This window comes from Sinocyclocheilus anshuiensis, unplaced genomic scaffold, assembly GCF_001515605.1.
Source record: "Sinocyclocheilus anshuiensis isolate Anshui unplaced genomic scaffold, SAMN03320099.WGS_v1.1 scaffold1127, whole genome shotgun sequence".
Taxonomy (NCBI): Eukaryota; Metazoa; Chordata; class Actinopteri; order Cypriniformes; family Cyprinidae; genus Sinocyclocheilus; species Sinocyclocheilus anshuiensis.
This window is the reverse complement of record NW_015546115.1, coordinates 253,846-277,845: the sequence shown is the minus strand read 5'-3', so window position 1 is coordinate 277,845 and position 24,000 is coordinate 253,846. Positions and strand designations below refer to the sequence as shown.

Below are 24,000 nucleotides of genomic sequence, written 5' to 3'. Positions count from 1 at the left end.
TGCTCTTCTGGCTGGACTTCCATCAAGCACAATCAAACCTTTACAAATGATTCAGAATGCAGCAGCACGACTAGTCTTTAACGAGCCCAAAAGAGCCCATGTTACACCTCTCTTTATATCCCTGCACTGGCTGCCGGTTGCGGCTCGCATCAAGTTCAAGACACTGATGCTTGCATGTAGAACAGCCACAGGCACAGCACCCGCCTACTTCCACTCACTCTTACGAATCTACATCCCCTCCAGAAGTCTGAGATCCACTAGTGAGCGACGCCTCGTGGTACCATCACAGAGAGGCTCACTTTCCAGAACATTTCGTTCACCATTCCTGGCTGGTGGAATGATCTTCCCACCCCTATCCGGAATGCTGAATCCCTGACATTTTTCAAGCGACAGCTGAAAACTCATCTCTTTCGTCACTATCTGACTTCATCCTAAAAAAAAAAATATTTTTCTCTTTTCTTTCATCTTTCTCTGTCTAGCTTGTACTTATTTGAAAAATGCTTGAAACTTGGTATGACGAGCATTTCCTTCCTGTGTCTATTTGCCTCTTTAAGATGAATCGCTTGATGTATTCCCCAATTGTAAGTCACTTTGGATAAAAGCGTCTGCTAAATGAATAAATGTAAATGTCCAGGTTGTATTTCAGCCCCAACACAAAAATAAACAAATAGAAAAATTAAGCCTTTGTTTAAAACCATTAAAATTTGTATTCATAGCGACATTATTTTCTTTATAATTAAGCATATTTAAGGCCAAATTCCCATTACTATAATGCAAAAAAAAAAGATGATTCTCCAATTATTAGTTATTCTCGTTAAAATCAGGGTGAGTGTCCAGTACATTTAATTACTGTATGGTAATCACAATTTTTATATTTATTTATTTATTGCATTATAGTAATGAGAATTAGTGTTGAGTTTTGTGCTGAATTGTTATGAAAACTTTTCTCAAAAAGTATGAAAAAAAATGGTAAAAAAAACCAGCCCTAAAATACGCTTCAATTTCTGTATGTAAAATATTATTTTGAAAAACTTTTAATAATTATTTAAGAGGTCTTTTCTGCTAAGGCTGTATTTTTGTAATCAATAATACAGTAAAAACTCTAAAATCTAATAATAATTTAAAATAACCATTTTCTAATTGAATATATGTTCAAATGTAATTTATTTCTGTGATCAAAGCTGAATTTTCAGCATCATTACTCCAGTCTTCAGTGTCATTCTAATATGCTGATTTGCTGCTCAAGAAATATTTCTGATTATTATCAATGTCGAAAACATTTGTGATGCATCATATGTCTGTGGATTTTGTGGATACATTTTTTTCAGTACTTTTTGATGAACAGAAAGTTCAAAAGAACAGCATTTATTTGAAAAAGAAATCCTTTGTAACTTTATAAGCGTCTTTGTCACATTTGATAAGGTTAATGCATATTTCTTGAACGGATATATGCATATCTTTTACAAAAAAATCTGACCCCAGACTTTGAAGGTTAGATGAGCTGTATATAGTATGTTTCTGTAAAGCTAACAGCATGCAGTGTAACTCACATCGCAGCAGCGCCCCCTATGGGCAGGGAGGAGGTAGTGTTGGAGTTGTGTTCCCTGCTGGAGGAAGATTCGGTGGTTGCGGAGGCTGAGTCGCTCCCGCAGGCATCTGTGCGTGTCTGCGCTCTCGTCTGCGCATGTGCTGCAGTGTTACTGCGCTGCTCCGCTTCATTCAGCGCATCGCTGATGAACAGCCCCTCGTGCGTGAGATACGCGAGCTCCGCCTCTCCTGGATGAAGGGCAGGGCCTCCGGACTCCTCCTCCTCTTCGTCCTCATTGGTCCTGCCGTCAGAAGGATTGGTTGCCGAGGAAACGTATGCTAGTCGACTCCTCTGGCTGCTGTCCAGCACTTCCAGCACCACGTTGCGGATGATGCCGAGCGTAGCCTGAAACAAACACTGGTGAGTCTGAGGACGACTGCATTACTGAGAAAACTCTCTGATTGAGACATGCAGGCATAAAGTTCACCCTCCAGAGAATCTAGACATACAGTATCTTAATAGTAATGCTGCTTTTCAAATGTATCTTTAACAGTGCTGTTATTGTTAACAAAAAATGCAACTAAAAAATATTAAAAATAATATGCTAACTAAAAAAAAGCTAAAAATAATATAAAATATTAATAGTGAGTAACACTGAAATGTAAAATATGAAAATAAAATCTAAATATTCGATGAATGAACGGAAATTAGAAATTATTTCTTGGCAACTAACTGAAAGTTCAAGTTAAAATGACTAAAACTTAAATAAAAATAAATTTAAGCTAAATAAAAATATTTAAAAAAAAAACAATTTAAAAATGACAAAAGCACAAAATGATGAAAACTTATAAACTAAAATTAAAATAAAAAACCTGAAAATATCAACATTTAAAAAATAAATATTACATAAAAAACTAAAACATGAACTTACAAAAAACAAAAATTACAAATGTTGCCTATGCTACAAAATGAAAATTACTAAAGTACTAAAATGACTAAAACTGAAAAAAAAAGAAAGCTAAATAGAAATATTAAATATACAAAAACTAAAAATAAATGGCAAAAGAACATAAAATTACTAAAACAAAAACATAAAAAAAACATAACAGGATATAAATAATACTAAAATAACAGACCCTTACATGCTATTAATGCAGTAATTTTTATTGCATTTATAATAACTGTTATGAAACAACTGCATTTTCTGTTAGCAAGACAATGCAGTAAATCTAAACTGATTTAACAGCTATTTGACTATTGACTAGTAGCCTACATGACCCAGGTGACGTCAGCCAAAAATGAGTTGTTTCAGAGGCAGAACTAGCACATTTTGATGAAATTACGAAACAGTGTTTTATTTGCTATATCAGATTAATAAGACCAGGAACATCTATTGAAGTCTATTTTGATGTCGTGTTGACCTAGTGAAGCTTTCTGAATGTCATCGGCTGCTCAAAGAGTCACATATCGTGTGTTTTGTCAGGGTTTCACTGCATGTCTTGAAGAATATAAGTTACGTTACCTTGATCCTCTTGAGGAACAGGATGAAGTGTTCAAAAATATCCAGCAGCAGATCAAACCACTGATGAAACGTCATCAAGCGCATCTGCTCATGAAACCTACATCACACACAGACACTCAGTCAGCTGTGATAAACAGTGCTGTGATATTTACACTGTTCATAACTCACCTGACAGCATCTGCATCGATCTCACTGATCTGCGACACAGACTTCACAACACACTGCAGGGAAGAAAAGAGAAGTCATTCAAAGAAACATTCATTTTTGATCAGATTTTCTACTTTTCTGCTCCGTCTCGTGTTCCCATCACGTGCTGTACCTGTCGAACGATGTTCTTGGCGGCGTGCACCATCTCCTCGCTGTAGATGTCCAGGAAATCCAGCTTCCTCTGTCTCAACAGGCCAAAGACCAGAGACTGCAAGCGATCCTGTGATGAACACACACACACAAATTCATAATCAAATTAAAACATCACCCGTAACACATGCTGCTGAGATGATCTTGATTTGACTTCCAATGACAATAAATCAGATTTCACGATCATCGTCTGTGGTTTTGTACTTTCATTAAGGAAATTAAATGCAATCGGCGGTTTGTTTCGCTGGTCGGCGTGGGATTTGGAGCGTGACCAACCTTTCCTGACGCTGCAGGCTGCTCTGTGACCTGCATGAGAAAATCTCACACTGTAAACCTCAAACCAACACTGGCCCATATCCAACACAAACATGACCTGATTTACCGAGCGCAGTCACATGATCGGATTTACGGGGCTAAATGCATTCACACCTGGGCACTGGAAACCACTGCTGCGGTCTGCTTCAAACAATTCATGTTCAACATCGACATTTACTCACAAGTTCAGTTTGGCATTTGAAATGACATGACGGATTTTGAAAAAATCTGCACCAATGCCAGCATGCCTAGGTTTTCAAAAGCATGCTTTTTTTCTCTTATTTTTTGTTCAAATGTTTGGGGTCAGTGAGTGTTTATTTTAAATTATTTGATACTGCGATTCAGAAAGGATGCATTCAATTGATCAAAAGTGAGAGTAAAGACAGTTATAATGTTACAAAAGATTTCTATTTTAAATAAATGCTTTTTTTTTTACTTTCTATTCATCAAAGAATCCTGAAAAATAAAATGTATCACAGTTTCCACTAAAATATGAAGCAGCACAACTGTTTGCGTCATTGGTAATAATAATGAATGTTTCTTGAGCAGCAAATCAGCATATTACAGTGGTTTCTGAAGGATCATGTGACACTGAAGACTGGAGTAATGATGCTGAAAATTCAGCTTTGATCACAGGAATAAATTACATTTTAACATATATTCACATAGAAAACGGTTATTTTAAATTGTAATAATATTTCACAATTTTTCATCTATTTTTGATTAAATAAATGCAGTCTTGGTGAGCAGAAGATACAAAAAAAATCTCATTGATCCCAAACTTAAACTTTAAATAAGATACATCCGCATGTATTTAAACCTTTTATAAACTGAATACATTTTTGTAGTTTAGCTTTGATAAACGCTCTTTTAGGAGGAAGTTGCGTGCTGTGAGAGTTATGGTATGTTGTCACACTACAATGAACTCTTCTATTTCGCACATTTGATTCCTGGTGACACGTGAAAGGCACCTGACCTTCTCCAGGACCTGACTGTCCTCCTCAAAGGGTCGACTGAGTTCGCTATGAGCGTACATGGAGAAATCGGCCACCATCATCTTATCGATCAACCTCTCCATCTCACAGAGCTGAGAACCCAAATGTCTGCGGACACAAATAACAGGAAATGAGCGGCATGCATTGCACATTCCTGTTCTCCTAGCATGTTTCCTGGTAAGCGTGTACGTGTGTTTGAGCACCTGAAGCTGTGAATCCCCTGCAGTTCCTGCTGCAGCACTTCTTTGGTGGTGGCGATGAGCTCCAGCGCCCCCACGAACTCTGAGGTGGAGAGGAGCAGCTGCACCGTGGGCTGCGTCTGGTGCACGGCGGCCATCAGCTTGAGCTTGTTGTGTAGCTTAATGCAGTTGTTGCAGGTCAGGGCGTCTCGCAGCGCTCGCAGCGGCCCGCGGCACATGACGCGGTCGATGGCGGCGGTGCGCGCGCGGAGCTTGGCCACAGCGTCGGCCGTTTCTCGCAGACGGTCCTGGAGCTCGTGCTGCGATGACATGGCGTGGAAAAAGGCCTCGGAGCGGAGAGAGATCTGCCGAGCGATGCTCACCTCCACCACGTCCAGATAGTGACTCAACTACACACACACAGAGATTCAGAGCCTTTTATCAGGGGATGTTCTCACAGACTGTTCACTTCATTTATGTACTTCTACTACTAGTGTTTTTATTTGTTTAATTTTTCATTGTTATTTAACTTATTTATGTCATGTCTTAATTATACGACTGTTTACTTATCTTGAATGTTTAGGCCTACTTGGAAAAACAACAAAAGAAATATTAATTTAATTGAGAAATACTTCACGTGTTAATATTTATATAAAAAAATATTGTATTCAAATTTAATTTTAAAATTAGCATATTGGCATTAATCCCCAAAAAAAGGTAAGGGAAAAAGAAAAATCCTGGTATTAGTAGCAAGGTTATTACAGTGAACTAAAATTCAAACCATAAAAAAAATATATATATTTTATTAGTAGTAGGGCTGCACGATAAATCGAAATGGAATCGAAAGAAGCTGTGCAAACAGCTGTCATTATCGCGAATGATTTCTTCGATTTCATAATTGCGCAATAAAATCGTATGCGATTTTTTTGCGTAACTTGTCAGTGAACTACGGCTATGTGTAGTAAATTCTGCTCCATCTGAAAGCATGTGATGATGATTTACTGCTGATTACAGAACCGGCTTTACTAACAAAATGTGCATGACAATCGCATTCGATTAATCGTGCAGCCCTAATTAGTAGTATTTTTTTTAATAAAAAAAATAATAGATTTGTTACTTGAAATGAAATAAAATTGACCTGAAATATATATTTTTTTTAATTTCAGTTAGTTGTCAAAGTAATTTCTCATTTTAATTTAGTTTAACTTTATATAGTAAAATAACAAAAACTGAAACTAAAAAAAAATAAAAACCATAAAGGCATATTAAAATTAAAACTAATAAAAATCGCAAAAAACAGCATAATTACTAAGGATTTTACAAAAATTTAAATAAAAACGGAAAATACAAAAATAAACAACTCGTTCAAAATAGTAAAGAAATTACTGCTAGTGATGATTTATGGTACCAAATAATGACCTTTTCCTGCAGTAACCGTGACGATGCAACATCTCGGCTGTTGTTGCCCCCGGCGACGCTGAAGTGAGACCACGGCAACACAGCATTAAACGTGGCTGGATCATTCAGCACAAACTCAGGCTTCATGAAGATCTGAGGGAGACGAAGAGAGAAGAAAGTCAAGAGGCAAGGAAACTTTTGCCCTTTAAAACAGAGAGCAACAGTGACACACACTTTTTAAGCAGACTCAGATCCAGAAGAATTTTCTCCACAGGGATTTCATGCATCTCTTCAAGTAAAGATGACAAACACCACTGCATACTTTGGTTTAAAGCAGATCTCTCTTCTGCATTTATTTGATTAAAAAAAAATACAGTAAAATTGTAAAATATAATTGCAGTTTAAAACAACTGTTTTCTATGTGAATATGTTTTAAAATGCTGTGATCAAAGCTGAATTTTCAGCATCATTACTCCAGTCTTCAGTGTCTCATGATCCTTCAGAAATCATAATAATATGCTGATTTGCTGCTCAAGAAACATTTCTGATTATTATCAGTGTTGAAAACAGTTGTGCTGCTTCAGATTTTTGTGGAAACTGATGCATTTTATTTTTCAGGATTCTTTGCATAAAAAGTTCAAAAGTACATCATTTATTTGAAATGGAAATCTTTTGTAGCATTATAAATGTCTTTACTGTCACTTCTGATCAATGCAATATCGATAAATGATGCAGTTCTGATCAATAAAATGATCGATTTCTTCAAACTTTAAGTGCATCTCATCACTTCACAAGCTCTTGGTAGGTCTGTTTTGGAAGATGGAGAAACTGACTGTGGTTTTCAAGCTTGAGTTCTCACCTTGGGCACCTGCTCCAGTTCAGCTCTGGCTTTATCTACAAGACAAATGAGCCACAAACACAAAACAGATTCATTCGAGTTCCTCCAATCAAGTGCATGTTTGTATGCTGGTGCACTGATGACGACTTGATTATTGTTCAAACTCAACGGTACCGTGATTGTTCGTGATGGTGGGCACGGACAGATCGTCTTTGCTCGGGCAAATATTCTTACAGCGCTCGTGAATCTTCTCCCTCTGAGAGACACAAACAAACAGTCAGCGTGAGACCCTTGACAGAAACATTTACAAAACAGATTATGACTTTCCGATCAGCTGACAACTAAATAAAGAGCTTCTTGCGAAGGAAACGCAGAGGCCCATTCCTCAGAAGCGTCAGCAGTGGAAAAGCAGAGTCACGTAACCTTCAGAAAACCACAGAGACAAACAGCCTGCCATCGTCTGAGTTCTCACGAGTGTGAGAGATAAACACAAGCAACCCAGACAAAACACATACTCCTCCGGCTCAAGAACTGACAGGGAACAGAACAAGACCCTCAGTGTCTATTAATACACTCTCAGATTACTAACAACCCTAGTGAGATGCCTACATAGACAGCAACAAAGCTGATTTTAAAATCATCTATTTTAATCCATTTGTGTGCTGTTTGTTGGTTGTTATTCTAGTATTATTCGTACATTATTATAGCATGCACTAATATTATGAATAAGCTTTTACCCTTTTACATTAGTTTAACTTTTAGTAATTTTATATGCTTTTGTCGTTTTTATTAGTCTTCTTTTTTAATATTTTTATTTAGCTTTGCTTTATTTTCATTTCAATTTTAGTTTCAATTTTAGTACTTCAACTGACTTAAGTTAGTTACCCAGGAAACAATTTAAATTTTACTCAACATTTGTGCTATATGTTGGTTATGATTACTGGTGGTATTATTTATATAATATATTATTACTTATACCATTTTTGATTTTTATTATGATATTTATTAATATTTTCAAGTAGAATTTATTTTAATATTTTCCGTTTTTATTTTAATTTGAGTAATTTTATGTTTATCCTCCCACTTTTATTAGTATATATGTATATATATTAATATTAATAAAATAAAATAAATAAATTATATATATATATATATATATATATATAAAACCAAGGCTAATCATTTTACTTAGTATTTGTGTGCAACATATGTTGGTAGTGTTTAGTGACAGTATTATTTAAGTAATATTTCTATACTATTATGGTATTTTTTAGATACTTTTAAATAAGCTTTATTTTTATAATTTCAGCTTTTATTTTAATTTTAGTTTTTGTAATTTTATGCGCTTTTGTCATTTGTATTAGTTTTATATATTTCTATTTAGCTTTAATTTATTTTTAAGTAATTTTAGTAATTAGTAATTATTTTTATTTTAATAATTTTAGTACTTCAAATTAGATGCATTTTTGCAGTACCAAGGAAATAATTCTAATATATATATATATATATATAAATAAACTGGTGTTAGTGGTTTTTGGACTACTAAAAGCGCATTTATTACTTGAAATAAAAGAACATTTAATTGAAATAAAATTAAGTGTAAAAATCTTTAACTTATTTTATTTCAGCTAGTTGCCAAGGCAACATTTCCCATTTTTATTTAGTTTGCTTTGAATACTAAAATAACAGAAAACAAAAGAGTAAAAATAGACATATATAAAATATAGACAAATATAGACATATTTAAAAAAAAAAATGATATTAGCATAACAAAACCACAACAAAGTTAATAAAATTTTAACTGAAATTAAAAACCAAGGCTAATCATTTTACTTAGTATTTGTGTGCAACATATGTTGGTAGTGTTTAGTGACAGTATTATTTAAGTAATATTTCTATACTATTATGGTATTTTTTAGATACTTTTAAATAAGCTTTATTTTTATAATTTCAGCTTTTATTTTAATTTTAGTTTTTGTAATTTTATGCGCTTTTGTCATTTGTATTAGTTTTATATATTTCTATTTAGCTTTAATTTATTTTTAAGTAATTTTAGTAATTAGTAATTATTTTTATTTTAATAATTTTAGTACTTCAAATTAGATGCATTTTTGCAGTACCAAGGAAATAATTCTAATTTTATACAATGTAATTTTATTTCAGTTTCTAATTTATTTAATTTTTTAATTTTTAGTTTTTCCATCCATATTTTATTTCAGCCTTATTTAGATTATAAAAAATGATTTGAATAGTTTCGGTTAATAAGACATTGGTGCTTATTAGAGCGTCACAGACACAAATCACTGGCAAATCCGTCACATTATGAGGCGTGATGACCGTCGTTATGACCGTGTCGATGTCGGTTTCAGAAGGCAGTGTGTGAATAATTCAGACGCTGCTGTCACCTGAGCTGTCTCCTGCAGGTAGGAGCTGAAGTGTTCTCGGCTGATGTTGGGCAGGTAGAAGGAAGGCATGACCTCGGTCTCGGTGAAGTCCAGGCCCCACGTCTTAGTGAAGAAGTCCGACTCTCTCTTGGCCAGCCTGGGGTCGTTCAGGGCCGCGGGGAGGTTCACTTTAGAGTTATACACAGTCCAGCGATGCTGGTCGGCCACAACGGACGGCCCGTCACAGAGAGCACGACCCTCACCTGTACAGACGACGATAGGGGGTCAGGAAGACTCATTTACTATTGACTTTTTGTTTTAAAAAGGCTTTGAAGGCTTTTAGACAGACAGTTACGGAGAGCTATTATAATCAACCCCCCCCCCAAAAATGTTGTAACTTAAAATGAAATAAATGTTAACTGAAATAAATAAATAGAAAAAAAAACATAAAATAAAATTTAAAAAAACTACAATTAAAAAAACATTTCAAATTTTTTTGATTTCTCATTTACTACAACTAGTCAAATAGTTTTTAGTAAAAATGACATATGACAAATGTTGCCTTGACAAATAACTGTCTCTGAAATAAAATAAGTTTATCTTGCAGTACTAAAAATAAAATAAAACAAAGTTAATAAAATTTTAACTGAAATTAAACTGAAAACAGAAAATATAAAAATAAAATCTAACTCAAAATATTAAAAAAAGCTATAGTATATATGATATAGTAATCAATTATACTATAATAACACTGCAGTTATACAGAACATCTAATTACAATTAACTTCTCCACAAGCATATAAAGTGGTCTTTCTAAGCAGAAGGAGGCTGGTCTCTCACCGGTGGGCTCTTTAGGGCAGACGTCCGGTAAGGAGCGTGGCGGCAGCGTCCGATAGTGTCTGGGGGCCATCGAAGGGGCCCTGGGCTTCCTAAAGAGCCCATCACTGGGGCCGCTGGACTGAGCGACCGGAGACGAGCCCTGATTGGAGGACATCACTGCGGATCCCTCACATACGAGGCTGACTGGAAGGAGAGCGCAACAACACACAGCACAGGAAGTACCTGTCCTTTAGAGGAAAAGCACTAGATTTCCCTTCAAACTAATGTCGGATTGGTTTAAAACAGCTGTGTAACACTAAATGTATCAGTTGAATGATGGAAAACAGGTTTAAACATGACAAAAAAAACTAGAGATTCATTCAAAATTCCCCTTGACACAGTCGTGTTTTTAATATAATCAGCAAAATATCTGTTCCACTCACACCGAGCACAAAAACAAGTGCGTCAGAGTGAAAACCGTAAAGAGGAAGATGAATTGAGATGCACACACAGCCCTAACTAACATCCTGCAGCTGTGTGTGCAGCCATCTGAAATCACTTCTAGCTGTTTAATCAGATTTTCAGAGCAGATTTCACACCTGAGTGAGCAGATAGTGAGAAAACGGCAAACTGAGCCTGGACTAGTGTGCAGGGGAGATCTGCTCGGCACGCGTCTGCTTTCTAATCATTCAGAGCGAGAAAGGCAAGCGCTGAGGTTTGACTTGAGCGTGCTGCGGTCTGACTTCAGGAAGCTGCTCTATAAAGACTGCTGCGAGACAAAGCCCACGCCAGCCATGAGTGAGTCTCACAGACGCTTGGCAAGAACTTACTCATGTTTCATTTTTCACTCAAAGATTAAAAACAAAACCAAAACCATGCCTATGTAAAGGAAATGAATGCTTTTTTTTTTTAGGGGGGGAGGGGGGTGTTAAATATCAACTGGATTGGTGTTTGCAAGAATCAACGGATTAATGTTTTTTTGGCATTGTGACAGTATTTTTATGACAACTGAGCACATTTTTCTACAAATTCTCAGTTAGGCAAAAAATAAATAAGTAAATAATTAAATTAATTATAATAAAAATGATAAAAATTAACAAAAAAATACACAACTAAACAAACTGCAGTATTTTTTGGCCAAAACCTAATTTAGATTTAAGAATCACTTGGACATGTTTGCAGGATTCTGTTTTTTTTTTATTTTTTTTTTTATCATAACTGACAAAATGTTTTCTCAAACAGCAGTATTTCTTGGAAATAATTTAATTTACATTTTAAATTTTATCTATTTATATTTAGCTTTGAATTTTGGGTTAAATATCAGCTGGAAATGACTGCAAGATTCAGCTGATTCATGTTAATCAAATTTCACTCCACAAATACATACAAAACTATACTTCATATAGAAAGTTCATCAGTGTTTTTTAGGCATTGTGCCTAATATACAGTATATTTCAATGTCTTTCAGCCCGAATTAACAGGGATTCTAGCACGAAACCAAGACAGTTCCAAATAATTAAATGCAAGTGCACTGAATGTGTCCAAATGCACTCCAACACTAAATACTGACATATCGAATAATTCATGATTTTTAATGGATAAGACAGAGGACACATGATGACAGATGAAGTGCAGCATCAAATCAACTCACAATGAAGCCTCTCACTTCATTCAAACAACTATTAACTATGTATATTTATATTTATGAGTCTTTATAGATGCTTCTTTACTCAGAAACCCATGAATGACAGCTCAACCCCACTGATTATCTTGTTTTAATCACTTTAAATGTTTTGTGGAGACACAAACCTTAGCTTTAAGCTATTTCACAGATGCAGAACATGATAACATAATAATTAATGATAAAATCACCTGTTAGGAGCAACACAAACCACCTCAGCGCCAATAACTCCATCGCATTCGCTTTAACTGACACATAGACGTCTAATGACACACTTTAACAGCACGCGTGAGTGGTTTCTGATGGTCTTTACAGCAGATTGAGTAGTTTGGTGTGTTGGGTTTGTTATTGTACGCTTCTACGTAATGAGCCGCTGTTAGCATGAGCGCTAATCATAATAAACATCCGCTTCCGCGCCTCACACACTCACAAACACCGCAGCACCTCTCAAGTACCTGTTATATGAAATAAAGCAGCTCCAGGCGATCATAATATCGTCAGATCCCACTCACATCCTCACTGACGGATCAGATCACTCACTCTGCTGCGGTCAGCCGGCCACCGGCCCATAATGCACTGCGCGCGAAACCCAGAGACTTCCGGTTTGCACTTGTCAACGCGTACAAGACGAATCTCACTCCGTCATGAAGTCTTTCGATTCATTGTTTGAGAAAAAAAAAATTGTCATACTTTTGTATTAGCCAAAAATGTGTGCTTTTGTAGACTTTTTGACAATAGACACTTTTCATACTGAGCTTATAATTATTGTATTATTTTATGATTGTTCCTCGTAAAGTTACATGTAACGTACATTCATAAATGTACCTTCTTTCAAATAAAAGAATACCTTCTTTTTCTATTTTGAAGAAAGATATCTACAAATATTTGAATTCTTTAAAGAACTCGTAACTTATTTTTAGTTGATTTTATTGGTTTATTTTTTCATTCTGTCTTCATTCATTTTTGTGCTTGCAATTTATGTATTTCTGTTCATTCATTCGGCTTTTCTTTTCTAAATAATAAAATAAAAAAATAGGTGAAGTATGAGCTATTAACATTATTCTTTAGGAACAATACAAAAATATTTCTGAGAAAATGCAACAACAACAATACAGTTTTCAACTATGATATAATATAATAATGAATAACCCTCTTAGAATATTTATTTTATTTATTGTCTTTATGTTCTTTGCTGATAGAGTAATACATACAGTAACTTGTTCTGATTAATTTCTTTCATTCATTGTTTTCTGCCTTTTCTGTCACATTTTATTCATTATTCTCATTCATTCATTTTTTTTATTGTGTATTTTCATTCATTCAGCTCTTTTTCTCTATATTTCTTTCTATATAACGTCTGTCTGACCATATATAATTTTAAAAAAATAGGTTGAAGACGTGCTCAATGTTTAATTGAAATATGATCTATAACTTTATTCTTTAAGAATGATACAAAAACATTTCTGAGAAAATGCAACAACAATACCGCTTTAATACTATATACATAATATAATATAATAACCTAATTTCAAACTCATTGTTGATGAAAATCATTGGTATTTTTGGAGGTGATAATCTATGGCAGTTTAAAACAAGCACAAATGAAAGTAAATGAATTCAGAAAACAGGTTCACACACCCACTGACGTGCATTCGTACAGATTCCTAACATAACATTGTTTTTATGGCACGAGCAGGACAGCTCAAGCGCAGTGGCTTTTAAACAGTAAACTACTGAACGTAGTTGAAACTACAGTGAACAGCATCCAGTCAGACAGAGAACAGATGGCTTGTGGGAAAATCAGAGCTGAATGTGTGTGTTGGCTTGTACAGTATGAGTCTTAAACACACACAGGCTGAGTCCGAAATCACCCCCTATACCCTCATTCACTATTCCCTGCACTAGACCACTCATACAGTTCACTTGAAGAAGTAAATGAAAACGAGTGACACTGAGTGCACAGGAAAGACTGCTGCTTTTGCATAGTTTGTGCTGCTGTTTAATAATCCTTTAAAACCGGCACACTGGCAGCTCCAGTAGTAAGATGAAAGGATTTATCTTAAACTCTGTCATGGAAATGATGTATAAACCCTAATTAAACAATTCAATAATCAGTTTACAGTGATTTTATACCCGTGTTGTATTACGCTGTATGCTGAGGATGAGCGCTTTGTAAAAATGAATGGATGGATTATGTAAAATGACAGTGCATTATGGGTATTCTCTAGCATTTGAGCATACATCAGTTGTACACTTCTTATTGCTGTGCATTGTGGGATCGAACGAGTGCACTCGATAACGTCCACTAAGGTTTCGGACAGCACTATAAATGGCTGTCCCCTCAAACATTGCCCTATTTAAAGGGATAGTTCACCCAAAAATGAAAATTAGCCCATGATTTACTCGCCCTCGAGGCATCCTAGGTGTATATGACTTTCTTCTTTCAGATGAATCCAATCAGAGTTATATTAAAAATTATCCTTGCTCTTCCAAGCTTTATAATGGCAGTGGGTGGGTGTTTGCTTCAACAGTCCAAAAGAAGTCCAATAAAGCACATCCATCCATAATAAAACATGCCTCATACGGCTCCGGGGGGTGAATAAAGGCCTCCTGTAGCAAATCCATGCATTTTTGTAAGAAAAAAATCCATATTTTCTCTCACTTCCGCTAGTGATGGGAGAAACAAACCTTTTCAATTGCGTCGCAAAATGATTTGCGCTCGAAACACCACATGCCTGTTGCATGGTCAAAACTGTGTAAATACAGCAAAAACTCATGCCAAAACATGCATAAAAATAGCTTTTAAAAACCCATTGGTTTTATTGAAAGTATAATACATTAAATGTAATAAAAATAATAAAATACCATTAAATATGAAGTGTCTGTATAGTATGTGGCCAGTAAAAGACTCTTAAATACTTCTCATCCTTTTAACTACACAAGTGTCTCGTAAAAAATGTCGACAAATTGATAAAACTGATCCGAGATCAGAGACCCCCCAGCGGTGAACCATTGAAATTTTGAAACAGTTTTGACGTAATGAAGCCTCGTTTACTGAAATCACATGGCTTTGGCGCGAGTTTGATATGCGCTCCGAACCACTGTTTCGAAACAAACGATTAAAAAAGTTTCGAAGCGTCACGAAGCAGTGATTCGAAAGCGCCCATCACTAACTTCCGCTATCTGTCATACGTGCAAGCCATCTCTGAGATATGCTAGTCTCGCGAGTTTGTTTACAGGAGCAAAGGAAGCAAAGTTTCCTTACTTTAGAAATTCGATAGTTTTGACCCATACAATGTATTGTTGGCTATTGCTTTCAAATATACCCGTGCTACTTATGACTGCTTTTGTGCTTCACATATGACTCAGATTGGGTTCGTCTGAAAGAAGAAAGTCATATACAACTATAGGATGCCTTGAGGGTGAGTAAAGCATGGGCTAAATCTCATTTTTGGGTGGACTAACCCTTTAAGGGTGTAGTTGGTGATTTGGGACGCAGCCACACACACTCAGTCCAGCGTCCCCTGAAAGATGAGCCTGACGCTCTTCCTGTGGCGGGCGAGCGGCCGCATGCAGAAGGGGCAGGCGGGGCAGAGGCCGTGAGCGCCATGTGGCAGCAGCAGTCTGCTCCAGAAGGCGGCGGTGCGCTCCGAGCACACGTGTCCGCAGGGGCTGAAGGCGTGCGTGGGGGGCGCGGCGTCCAGGTAGAAGCCCGACTCGCGGCCTAGCTTCAGCGGCACGTACAGGCCCCGGGTGCGGCACAGCGGGCACTCGCGCTCGCCCTGCTCCAGCCCCGGCTCCTCTCTGCTCTGGGACTCGTCCTCCTCGGCGGAGCCCCTCCAGCCGTGCTGTCCGTGCACGTGGCCGCAGGTCAGGTAGGCCCAGGGCTGGTGGTCGGGGCTGGAGGAGCGCTCCAGGCTGGGGAAGGCCAGGGTGTGCAGGCCCACGGGACACTGGGGCCGCGCCGCGTTCAGCTCCCGCCGCAGCACCTCCAGGTGTTTGGGGGTCGGCGTGCGCGACAGACCCTCCGCCGAACGCCACAGCAGAGTTGCGCCACACAGGTCGATTAAAGTGCCATCCACCAGCTCGTGACACTCATTCTCCACCTACAGAGAGAGAGAGAGAGAAACAGAACAACATGTTTCGTAATTAGTGGGACTGATCACTTCACTATTAGTTATATATATTGATTTAAATAAACTCCACATTAAACCTTGCAGCATTTTTGTTTGATTTTGGCAACTAAAGTGTGTTTTTTTTTTTTTTTTTCTAAAATAAATGGTCTCAAAATAAATGATGGTCAAAACAATATTATTTCATATCATTGAATATTGATGGAGCAACATGATTTGTGCAAAAAGAAATGGTAACAGAAGTTTGTTTTGGTTGAAAATCACATTAAAATTATTAAAACTAAATGCTCACTTATTGATGTATAAAAAAGACAATAAAAATTAAAATATTTTTCATTATATACATTTTTTATTTTATATATGTACAAAATTATTTTAAAATAGAAAAATACTATTCCTAAAACATATATGTATATATATTTTAAAATAAAAATGAAAAATAAAAATAAAAATATTTTTCATTATAAAAACAGAAAATGACTATTGCTCATACATACTGACTTCAACAAATCTAACTAGCAAAATCAAAAGTTTGCTTTATGAATCATGCAAAAAAATCATATATAAATATATATTTTTTTAAAAATTAGATGTATGTAATAGTGCTGTGTTCAAAATATCGATACGACGATGTATCGTCACAGAGATTTGACGATACGAGTATCGATACAGCTGGCCCTGTATCGATCTGCCTGCTCTGCCAATAGTTAGAAATGGCACTATAGTAAGCAGTGTTTAATAAACAGCCGTTTTTCTAAATTCTGCTGAGGTGAAATTCAGTGCAGTCATGTATCGTGATATGTATCGTATATTGGCCGATGTATCGTGATATGTATCGTATTGTGACTTTGCTGGTGATACACAGCCCTAGTATGTAATTTGTTTCATACATTTTATATATGATTTTTAAATATATATATTTTAGATATTCACTAAAATTATTTTTAAATGGAATATGTTATCCATTGGGAAGGCTTTACATCATTTCTACATATATATAATTTAATATATAATTAATTATATAAAATAAAAAAATTATAATTATATTAATATTTTATATATTTTATATATTCACTAAAATTATATCATATCATTAACAATTATATCATTAACAACAAGGCCAGCATTTGGAACTGACACAATGGAAAACAGCCACTTCTGCTAATCAAAGCAGGATAATCATAAAACAGTCAGATATTGAGCGATTAATGTGTCTGGCTAATATATATAACCATCTACAGGTAGTTTCTTTCACTTGAGTTATCAAAAGTTCAATCTGCACTGACTCGAAGCGTCCAGTAGATGACGCTCTCATCTACACGACCTCCGTCTCAAACACTAGCACCAGCTGCATGAGTCAGTAATGTACAGTGAGTACACACAGAGTCAGAATGAAACAAGTCCAAACCACATCCACTATTTAGAGAGCACAGACTATGCACCTCAGGTCTGCCGTCTCCGCCAGGACACACAAACCCAGCCCACATCGCCAAACACGGCCAGATAGACACACCAAACACAGCTACCGCCAATATACAGATGAGTTTACACAGGGGTGCCGTCAGAAATACTGCTTTACCACAACTCACAGCACAAAACCAGAGTTAACACGACAGAGTTATTAAAAGGTAAATCTCACGAAAACGGTAGGGGTTTTTATATATAGAAATAATGCCACAATGCACAAAAAAATCCTAAATAAGAAAAAAATAGATTATTCCAGTTAACTAAAACCTAAAATAAAATAAACAATAACTGAACTAAACTAAAATAAACATTTATATTAAAAAAATGAAAAAACATTTTATTTTGGCTACTTGCCAAGGCAACATTTCTATTTTATTTTATCTTGAAGTACTACAACAACCAAAACTAAAACCAATAAAGATAAATGAATTATACATTTATTATATAAACATAAAAAACTATTTAAAAATGGCAAATGCAGCAAGATTACTAAAACTTTAACTAAAATGAAAGAGAAAATATATATTAAAAATACTAATCAACAAAAACTACAGTAGTATATGAATGATACTAAAATAACAATGAAATAGGCTATTTTCTTTAATTTAAGCATTATTCCTTCTTTTGATTTTTCGGTCTAATAATGATTCAGCTTCAGTAAGACACTTTCTGAGTTATAAAACTCAACAGATATGTAGAAACACATTTCTGAGAGGAACTGGTTTAGAGGTTTTCAGAATGGCAGTTGTTTACCAGCGACAGTCATTTCATAACCTCTCGTTCTCACACGCTGTGCATCCAGAGAGAAAAAGCTGCATGGCGAGGTTACGGACAGGACTTCTGACACCATGGAGACCAGATCTGAACAACACAACAAACTGTGCAGTCGGGCGCGAGTCATATCACGCACAACACACACAAACACACCGGCTATGTGCTGATTCAGTCCCTGTGGGCCTTCGCTGATTGAAAAGATTTACAAATATACAAATTCTTCTTCACACTGCAAACTATGAGTGTTTGTGTGATTCCAGACAAGGACAGTGGGAATTGTCAAGCACTAAAATGAGTATTTACCAACACATGATCAGAGTTGTCATGGCGAAGCTGGGAAACAAGGAAATGTCACTCTTATGTTTATCTGTGTGTTACAGAGATGTCGCTATGGCAAAGTTTTGACCTCGTTTTGGAGGATTTCATCAAGCCTTGGTCATTCTTTGATCTAAATTTGGTGGTGTGTTAAATGGCTAGTCTATTAAAGTCTAATGTCAGCTCTCACCAGTTTTCCGGGTGTCTGAGCGGACCGGGTCTCTCGGAGCGTGAAGACGTTGCCGCAGACTGAGATCTCTCTCCAGGAGCCCGGTTTGGACTCGCAGGTGAAGCCGTGGCGCGGTCGCATCACTAATATGCCGTTGGTAGTCAGGCCGTCCATCTGGCTGTCAGCGCACCACCATTTCACCGCTTTCTCCTGAGGACAGAGGGAAAACCGGTCCATTCGTTTGTTGATTCACAGATTCTCTGATTTATTCTTTCGCTTACTTCGTTCACTGATTCATTCGTTCATTAAACAATTAATTCATTCTTTCATTCGTTTGCTCACTTCATTTACTGATTAATTTCTTCCCTCAATTCATCCAGCAATTAATTTGTTCACTCAAGTCATTTATCGATTCACTCATTCCCTCAATTCATTGACCAGTTCATTTGTTTGCTCACTTCATTCACTGATTAATTCACTCACTTCATTCACTGATTCATTAATTCGCTCACTGATTAATTCATTCACTCACTTCGTTCACTGATTCATTCATTCGTTCACTTCGTTCACTGATTCATTCATTCGCTCACTTCATTCACGGATTCATTAATTCGCTCACTTCATTCACTGATTCATTCATTCACTTCATTCACTGATTCATTCATTCGCTCACTTCATTCACTGATGCATTAATTCGCTCACTGATTCATTCATTCGCTCATTTCGTTCACTGATTCAGTCATTCGCTCACTTCGTTCACTGATTCATTCATTCGCTCACTTCGTTCACTGATTCATTCATTCGCTCATTTCATTCACTGATTCATTCATTCGCTCACTTCATTTACTGATTCATTCATTCGCTCACTTCATTCACTGATTCATTCGCTCACTTCATTCACTGATGCATTCATTCGCTCACTGATTCATTCATTCGCTCACTTCGTTCACTGATTCATTCATTCGCTCACTTTGTTCATTCACTCACTTCGTTCACTGATTGATTCATTCGCTCACTTCGTTCACTGATTCATTAATTCGCTCATTTTGTTCACTGATTCATTCATTTGCTCACTTCGTTCACTGATTCATTCATTCGCTCACTTCATTCACTGATGCATTAATTCGCTCACTGATTCATTCATTCGCTCATTTCGTTCACTGATTCAGTCATTCGCTCACTTCGTTCACTGATTCATTCATTCGCTCACTTCGTTCACTGATTAATTCGTTCATTAACCGATTCAGTCATTCTTTCGTTCATTTGCTCACTTCATTTCCCGAAGAATTTGTTCCCTCAATTCATTCAAAAATTCACTTGTTCACTCACTTATTCACAGGTTCACTCTCTTCATTCACTGATTAATTTGTTCTCTTACTGTATTCACTGATTCACTCAATTATTCATGGATTCATTCATTCACTCACTTAGTTTAGCGATTCATGCATTCATTCACTTTGTTCACTAATTCATTTGCTCGCACACTTCATTCACAGATTCACACGATTGATCACTTCATTCATTCATTCATTCATTCAATCATACACACAGACTACCATTTAAATGTTTGGGGTCAGTAAGATTTATTTATATTTTTTTAAATAGAAACTGTATTTCTGATCAAATATATGCAGCCTTAGTGAGCAGAAGATACTTCTTTCAAAAGTATCATATACAAACTTTTACTGACCGCAAACTTTCGAACGGCAGTGTAGTTTACTCGCGTCATGAATTAGTTAATTCACTCACTCACTTGTTCATTTCCAGCCTCTCCAGGATGAGTGATAGTGGACAGATGAACACATGAAAGCATCGGTAAGATTTATTTATATTTTTTTAATTAATACTTTTATTAATCAAGGATGCATTAAATTGATCAAAAGTGGCAGTAAACACATTTATAATCTTAACACTTATAATGTTTATCTATTTTTTAAAAATCCTGAAAAAAATTATCACAATTTTTTCAAAAAATATGAAGCGATATGAATTGATAATAATCCAGGATGAGTGATAGTGGACAGATGAACACATGAAAGCATCATGGAACGGATGGATGGATGGATGAGTATGAAAGACTGTTAGAGAGGAGAGAGTTTGTGTCGGAGGAGTGTGTTTGACCCACCCCCAGGAAGATGCTTTTGGACGAGTCGAAGCCGGCAGCGTAGATGCGCGCAGTGTAGGGCGGCGCTCTCTGACACACAATCCGACACGCAAATCGTGATATAGTGCTCTGAGACGACAGCGTGCCGCTTTTGCCGTGACAACCAGGCACCGTGTCCATCACCACAAAATCAATGGGGCTTTCAGTGGACCGGCCGATCTGCAAAAGAAAGACGGTTTCTGCAGTGATTAAGGGGAAATTGTATTGGAATCTCTAATCTGTGACACACAGAGTAAAAACAGATTGACATGAATGAAAGAGATGAAGAACTTTCAGTGTTTAGAGAGTTTATATTGCACCACTAACTGCAGTTTATTTATATGCACTAACTGTGCAGTTTATTTATATGCACTTTCTGCATAAAGTAGTAATGCACCAAAATTTCAGCAACTGAATATTAATTTTTGGTTTTTGGAGGGCATTGATAATATCGATTTATCTCCATTTTTGATGAACCGAGATCTTTTAATCTGTGCCGTTTTTAGTTGCTTCTGTCCATTTTATCACACAATTCAAACAATAAATGTGGTTTTGATGCTCTTTAACATAGCGTGACCGGTCACTGTAGTGCCTCATTTCAAGTGGCACATGAAGCGATCATCTCTTCTTCTTTAATACTAGATATAGTACAAAATAAACATGAATGAACATCAGAAGGTGTGTTGAGATGTCAACTTATTGAAATGTATCGATCACTCAATCAGTGTTTCAACCACGGAAAGATGTCAGTAAAACAGCTTGTAAACATTATATTTACCTCAAGAAAGCCATTCGATGTCCATAAATTCGTCAGATAAAAAAATTATTTTACTACGTATATGCACTATTACATTATATTTTACTTAACCTGTTGTCTTCATTATTTAATGTGTTTGAATACATCTGTCATGAAAATACGTTTTTAATGACAGATACCAATTACATTTTTATATTCCAAAAACTTATTGGAGTAGAAACATGATTTTATAATTGGTAAGTTGATATAAAAACATCTTTATGTGCAACTGAAATGTTTATAACTGTTTTTATTTGAGTGTTTATTATTAAATCAATGTGATTAATTGATTATTAAATAAACTTTATTTTCGGTTTCGGCTAATTTTGTTAATTTTGGTTTTGGTGTTGCATTTAAACCCTCACTGGTTTAAAGGATGCAAACCAGATCCAAGTACAAATGCACCCACTAAATCTGTACACAATTCAATCTGTACACACAGTTACCTGAAGAAACATAAACATACCTGAAACATGTCGGTGGTGCTGTCGTGTGCATACTCCACGACTACCGTCTGCGCCCTGGACAGCGTATACGACACACTGTGCTGGTTTTTGTTGCTGATGGCCTGCAGAAACACCACATGCACACCAGAAACCTTGTCAAGAGCATGCCGGTTAATAATATTTACATCAGTCAAATCAGTTTACAGTTCATTTATCATATTCAGACATGCAGGAGTAACATGTGACAATGAAATGAGAGGGTGAAGTCACTCTGGATAAAAGTGTCGCATGCTACACATGCTTTAGATGCACATTCACCGGCAGCGAAGAATGATAAGAAAACCAGCTCACATTTAAACACTCGGCTTGTGCAGAAGCCCTTAAAAATTCAATGTGACACGTAAATGAGCAATAAAGGCTTTTAAAAGACGTATAAAAATGATTATCGGGAAAATGGGTGTGTACCTTGGCGGTCTGTGGACTGCATGTGCTGTGCACGGTGCTGGGTTTGACTCCATTGGCTTTGGGTCTCTTAAACAGAGCGAAACGACTCCTTCTTCTGCCACGGTCTCCGTTCGGTAGGGAGCCGTTGTAGCTGTGGAGACAAAACATTAGTACACAATGCTGCATTAGTAAGATTTACTAATCATAAATGTAAATATGATTGAGAAAGAGGAGTCATTCTTACCCGAGGACGATGAGCTCTCCGTATTTGATGGGTTTGGAAGAGCTCAGCAGCTCCTGTTCAGGGGCCAACATCACTCTGGTCTTCAGCTCAAACCCTTCCTCTGAAATATTTCTCTGTCTTCCCTTCTTGATCTTGCTTCCTCAATGCTCCACCATCACGGTCTCACCATAAGACATCTGCAAACGAAAAACACAACAAAAGCAGGTTACACTAATCTGTGGCACTAAACGAATGACTAAGCAACAGATGCCTCTGATCATGTCTGTGATTCAGAGTTTAGTTTGCTCTCCTCCTACCATACGCCTCTGAAAGCAGCACAAAATCTAAAGCCTCGGTTGTTAGTCTTATTCCCACTGAGACTATAGTGCAAAAAAAAAAACCTGCAACAAACAAATAGAAATTATAGAAAGGGAATATTACCCAGAAAAGACACATTCGATAGCACACAAGTAAGTAATGAAATAAGATGCAGGAGATCATCTCCAAATATCACTGAGATGGTTTCACTTCCTCTTAGTGTGGGTTGGCATCAGTACTGTTTTGCTCTGTCAGGGTCAAGCGGTCACAAAACGTTGGCGCTGGCACGAGATGAAACCACAAACATAAAAATAGCAGGCGATAGACATCGCTGTTTCCGACACAAAAAAACCCATCAACAACTCTCGCAGCTACAAATGACAGAACTTTAATCTCTCATGTGCATGAACAGAGATAAACAAGTGCAAAACAAAAAACACACATCAACATAGATGCAAAATCAAAACATAACAAATAAAAATACAAACATCAGTGTAAACATAACTAGAAAACAACCATAAATAAATGTATAAAGCAACACACATACTGTCACGAATCCGGTCTATGAACTTCCGTCTGCTTGCCACCAGAGGTCACCCTTCCACTACTATGGACTCTTGCACCACACCACTGTTGCACTTCACCCGGACTACAGTTCCCATCATCCATTGCACTGATTACACACACACAGTTGATTGCACACAGCACTGATTGCACACAGCTGTCATCAATCACACCTTCCCTATATATACTCAC

General features: G+C 36.6%; 2 protein-coding genes across 9 annotated transcripts in view; both read right to left on the bottom strand.

Moving 5' to 3' along the window:
• The window catches only part of vps54 (VPS54 subunit of GARP complex), a 19,658-nt gene extending 7,063 nt beyond the window's left edge, over window positions 1-12,595 (bottom strand). For 3 of the 6 annotated variants that reach the window (XM_016502670.1, XM_016502667.1, XM_016502668.1), the window contains exons 1-12: window positions 12,208-12,465; window positions 10,357-10,539; window positions 9,538-9,779; window positions 7,307-7,388; window positions 7,154-7,188; window positions 6,316-6,447; window positions 4,921-5,306; window positions 4,699-4,825; window positions 3,370-3,477; window positions 3,219-3,271; window positions 3,051-3,147; window positions 1,551-1,933 (exon numbers count right to left, since the gene is read on the bottom strand). In XM_016502670.1, coding sequence (XP_016358156.1) covers window positions 1,551-1,933; window positions 3,051-3,147; window positions 3,219-3,271; window positions 3,370-3,477; window positions 4,699-4,825; window positions 4,921-5,306; window positions 6,316-6,447; window positions 7,154-7,188; window positions 7,307-7,388; window positions 9,538-9,779; window positions 10,357-10,539; window positions 12,208-12,250 — 1,871 coding nt within the window. In that variant the 5' untranslated portion in view covers window positions 12,251-12,465. The other 3 variants (XM_016502665.1, XM_016502666.1, XM_016502669.1) reach the window with 2 other exon arrangements.
• Window positions 12,596-15,309: 2,714 nt separating this feature from the next.
• peli1a (pellino E3 ubiquitin protein ligase 1a) overlaps window positions 15,310-24,000 on the bottom strand; it is a 16,041-nt gene continuing 7,350 nt past the window's right edge. For all 3 annotated transcript variants that reach the window (XM_016502663.1, XM_016502662.1, XM_016502664.1), the window contains exons 2-7: window positions 22,948-23,123; window positions 22,725-22,854; window positions 22,280-22,381; window positions 21,000-21,197; window positions 18,896-19,084; window positions 15,310-16,122 (exon numbers count right to left, since the gene is read on the bottom strand). In XM_016502663.1, the coding sequence (XP_016358149.1) occupies window positions 15,526-16,122; window positions 18,896-19,084; window positions 21,000-21,197; window positions 22,280-22,381; window positions 22,725-22,854; window positions 22,948-23,018 (1,287 nt within the window). In that variant the 5' untranslated portion in view covers window positions 23,019-23,123 and the 3' untranslated portion in view covers window positions 15,310-15,525. The remainder of the gene's footprint in view (window positions 16,123-18,895; window positions 19,085-20,999; window positions 21,198-22,279; window positions 22,382-22,724; window positions 22,855-22,947; window positions 23,124-24,000) is intronic.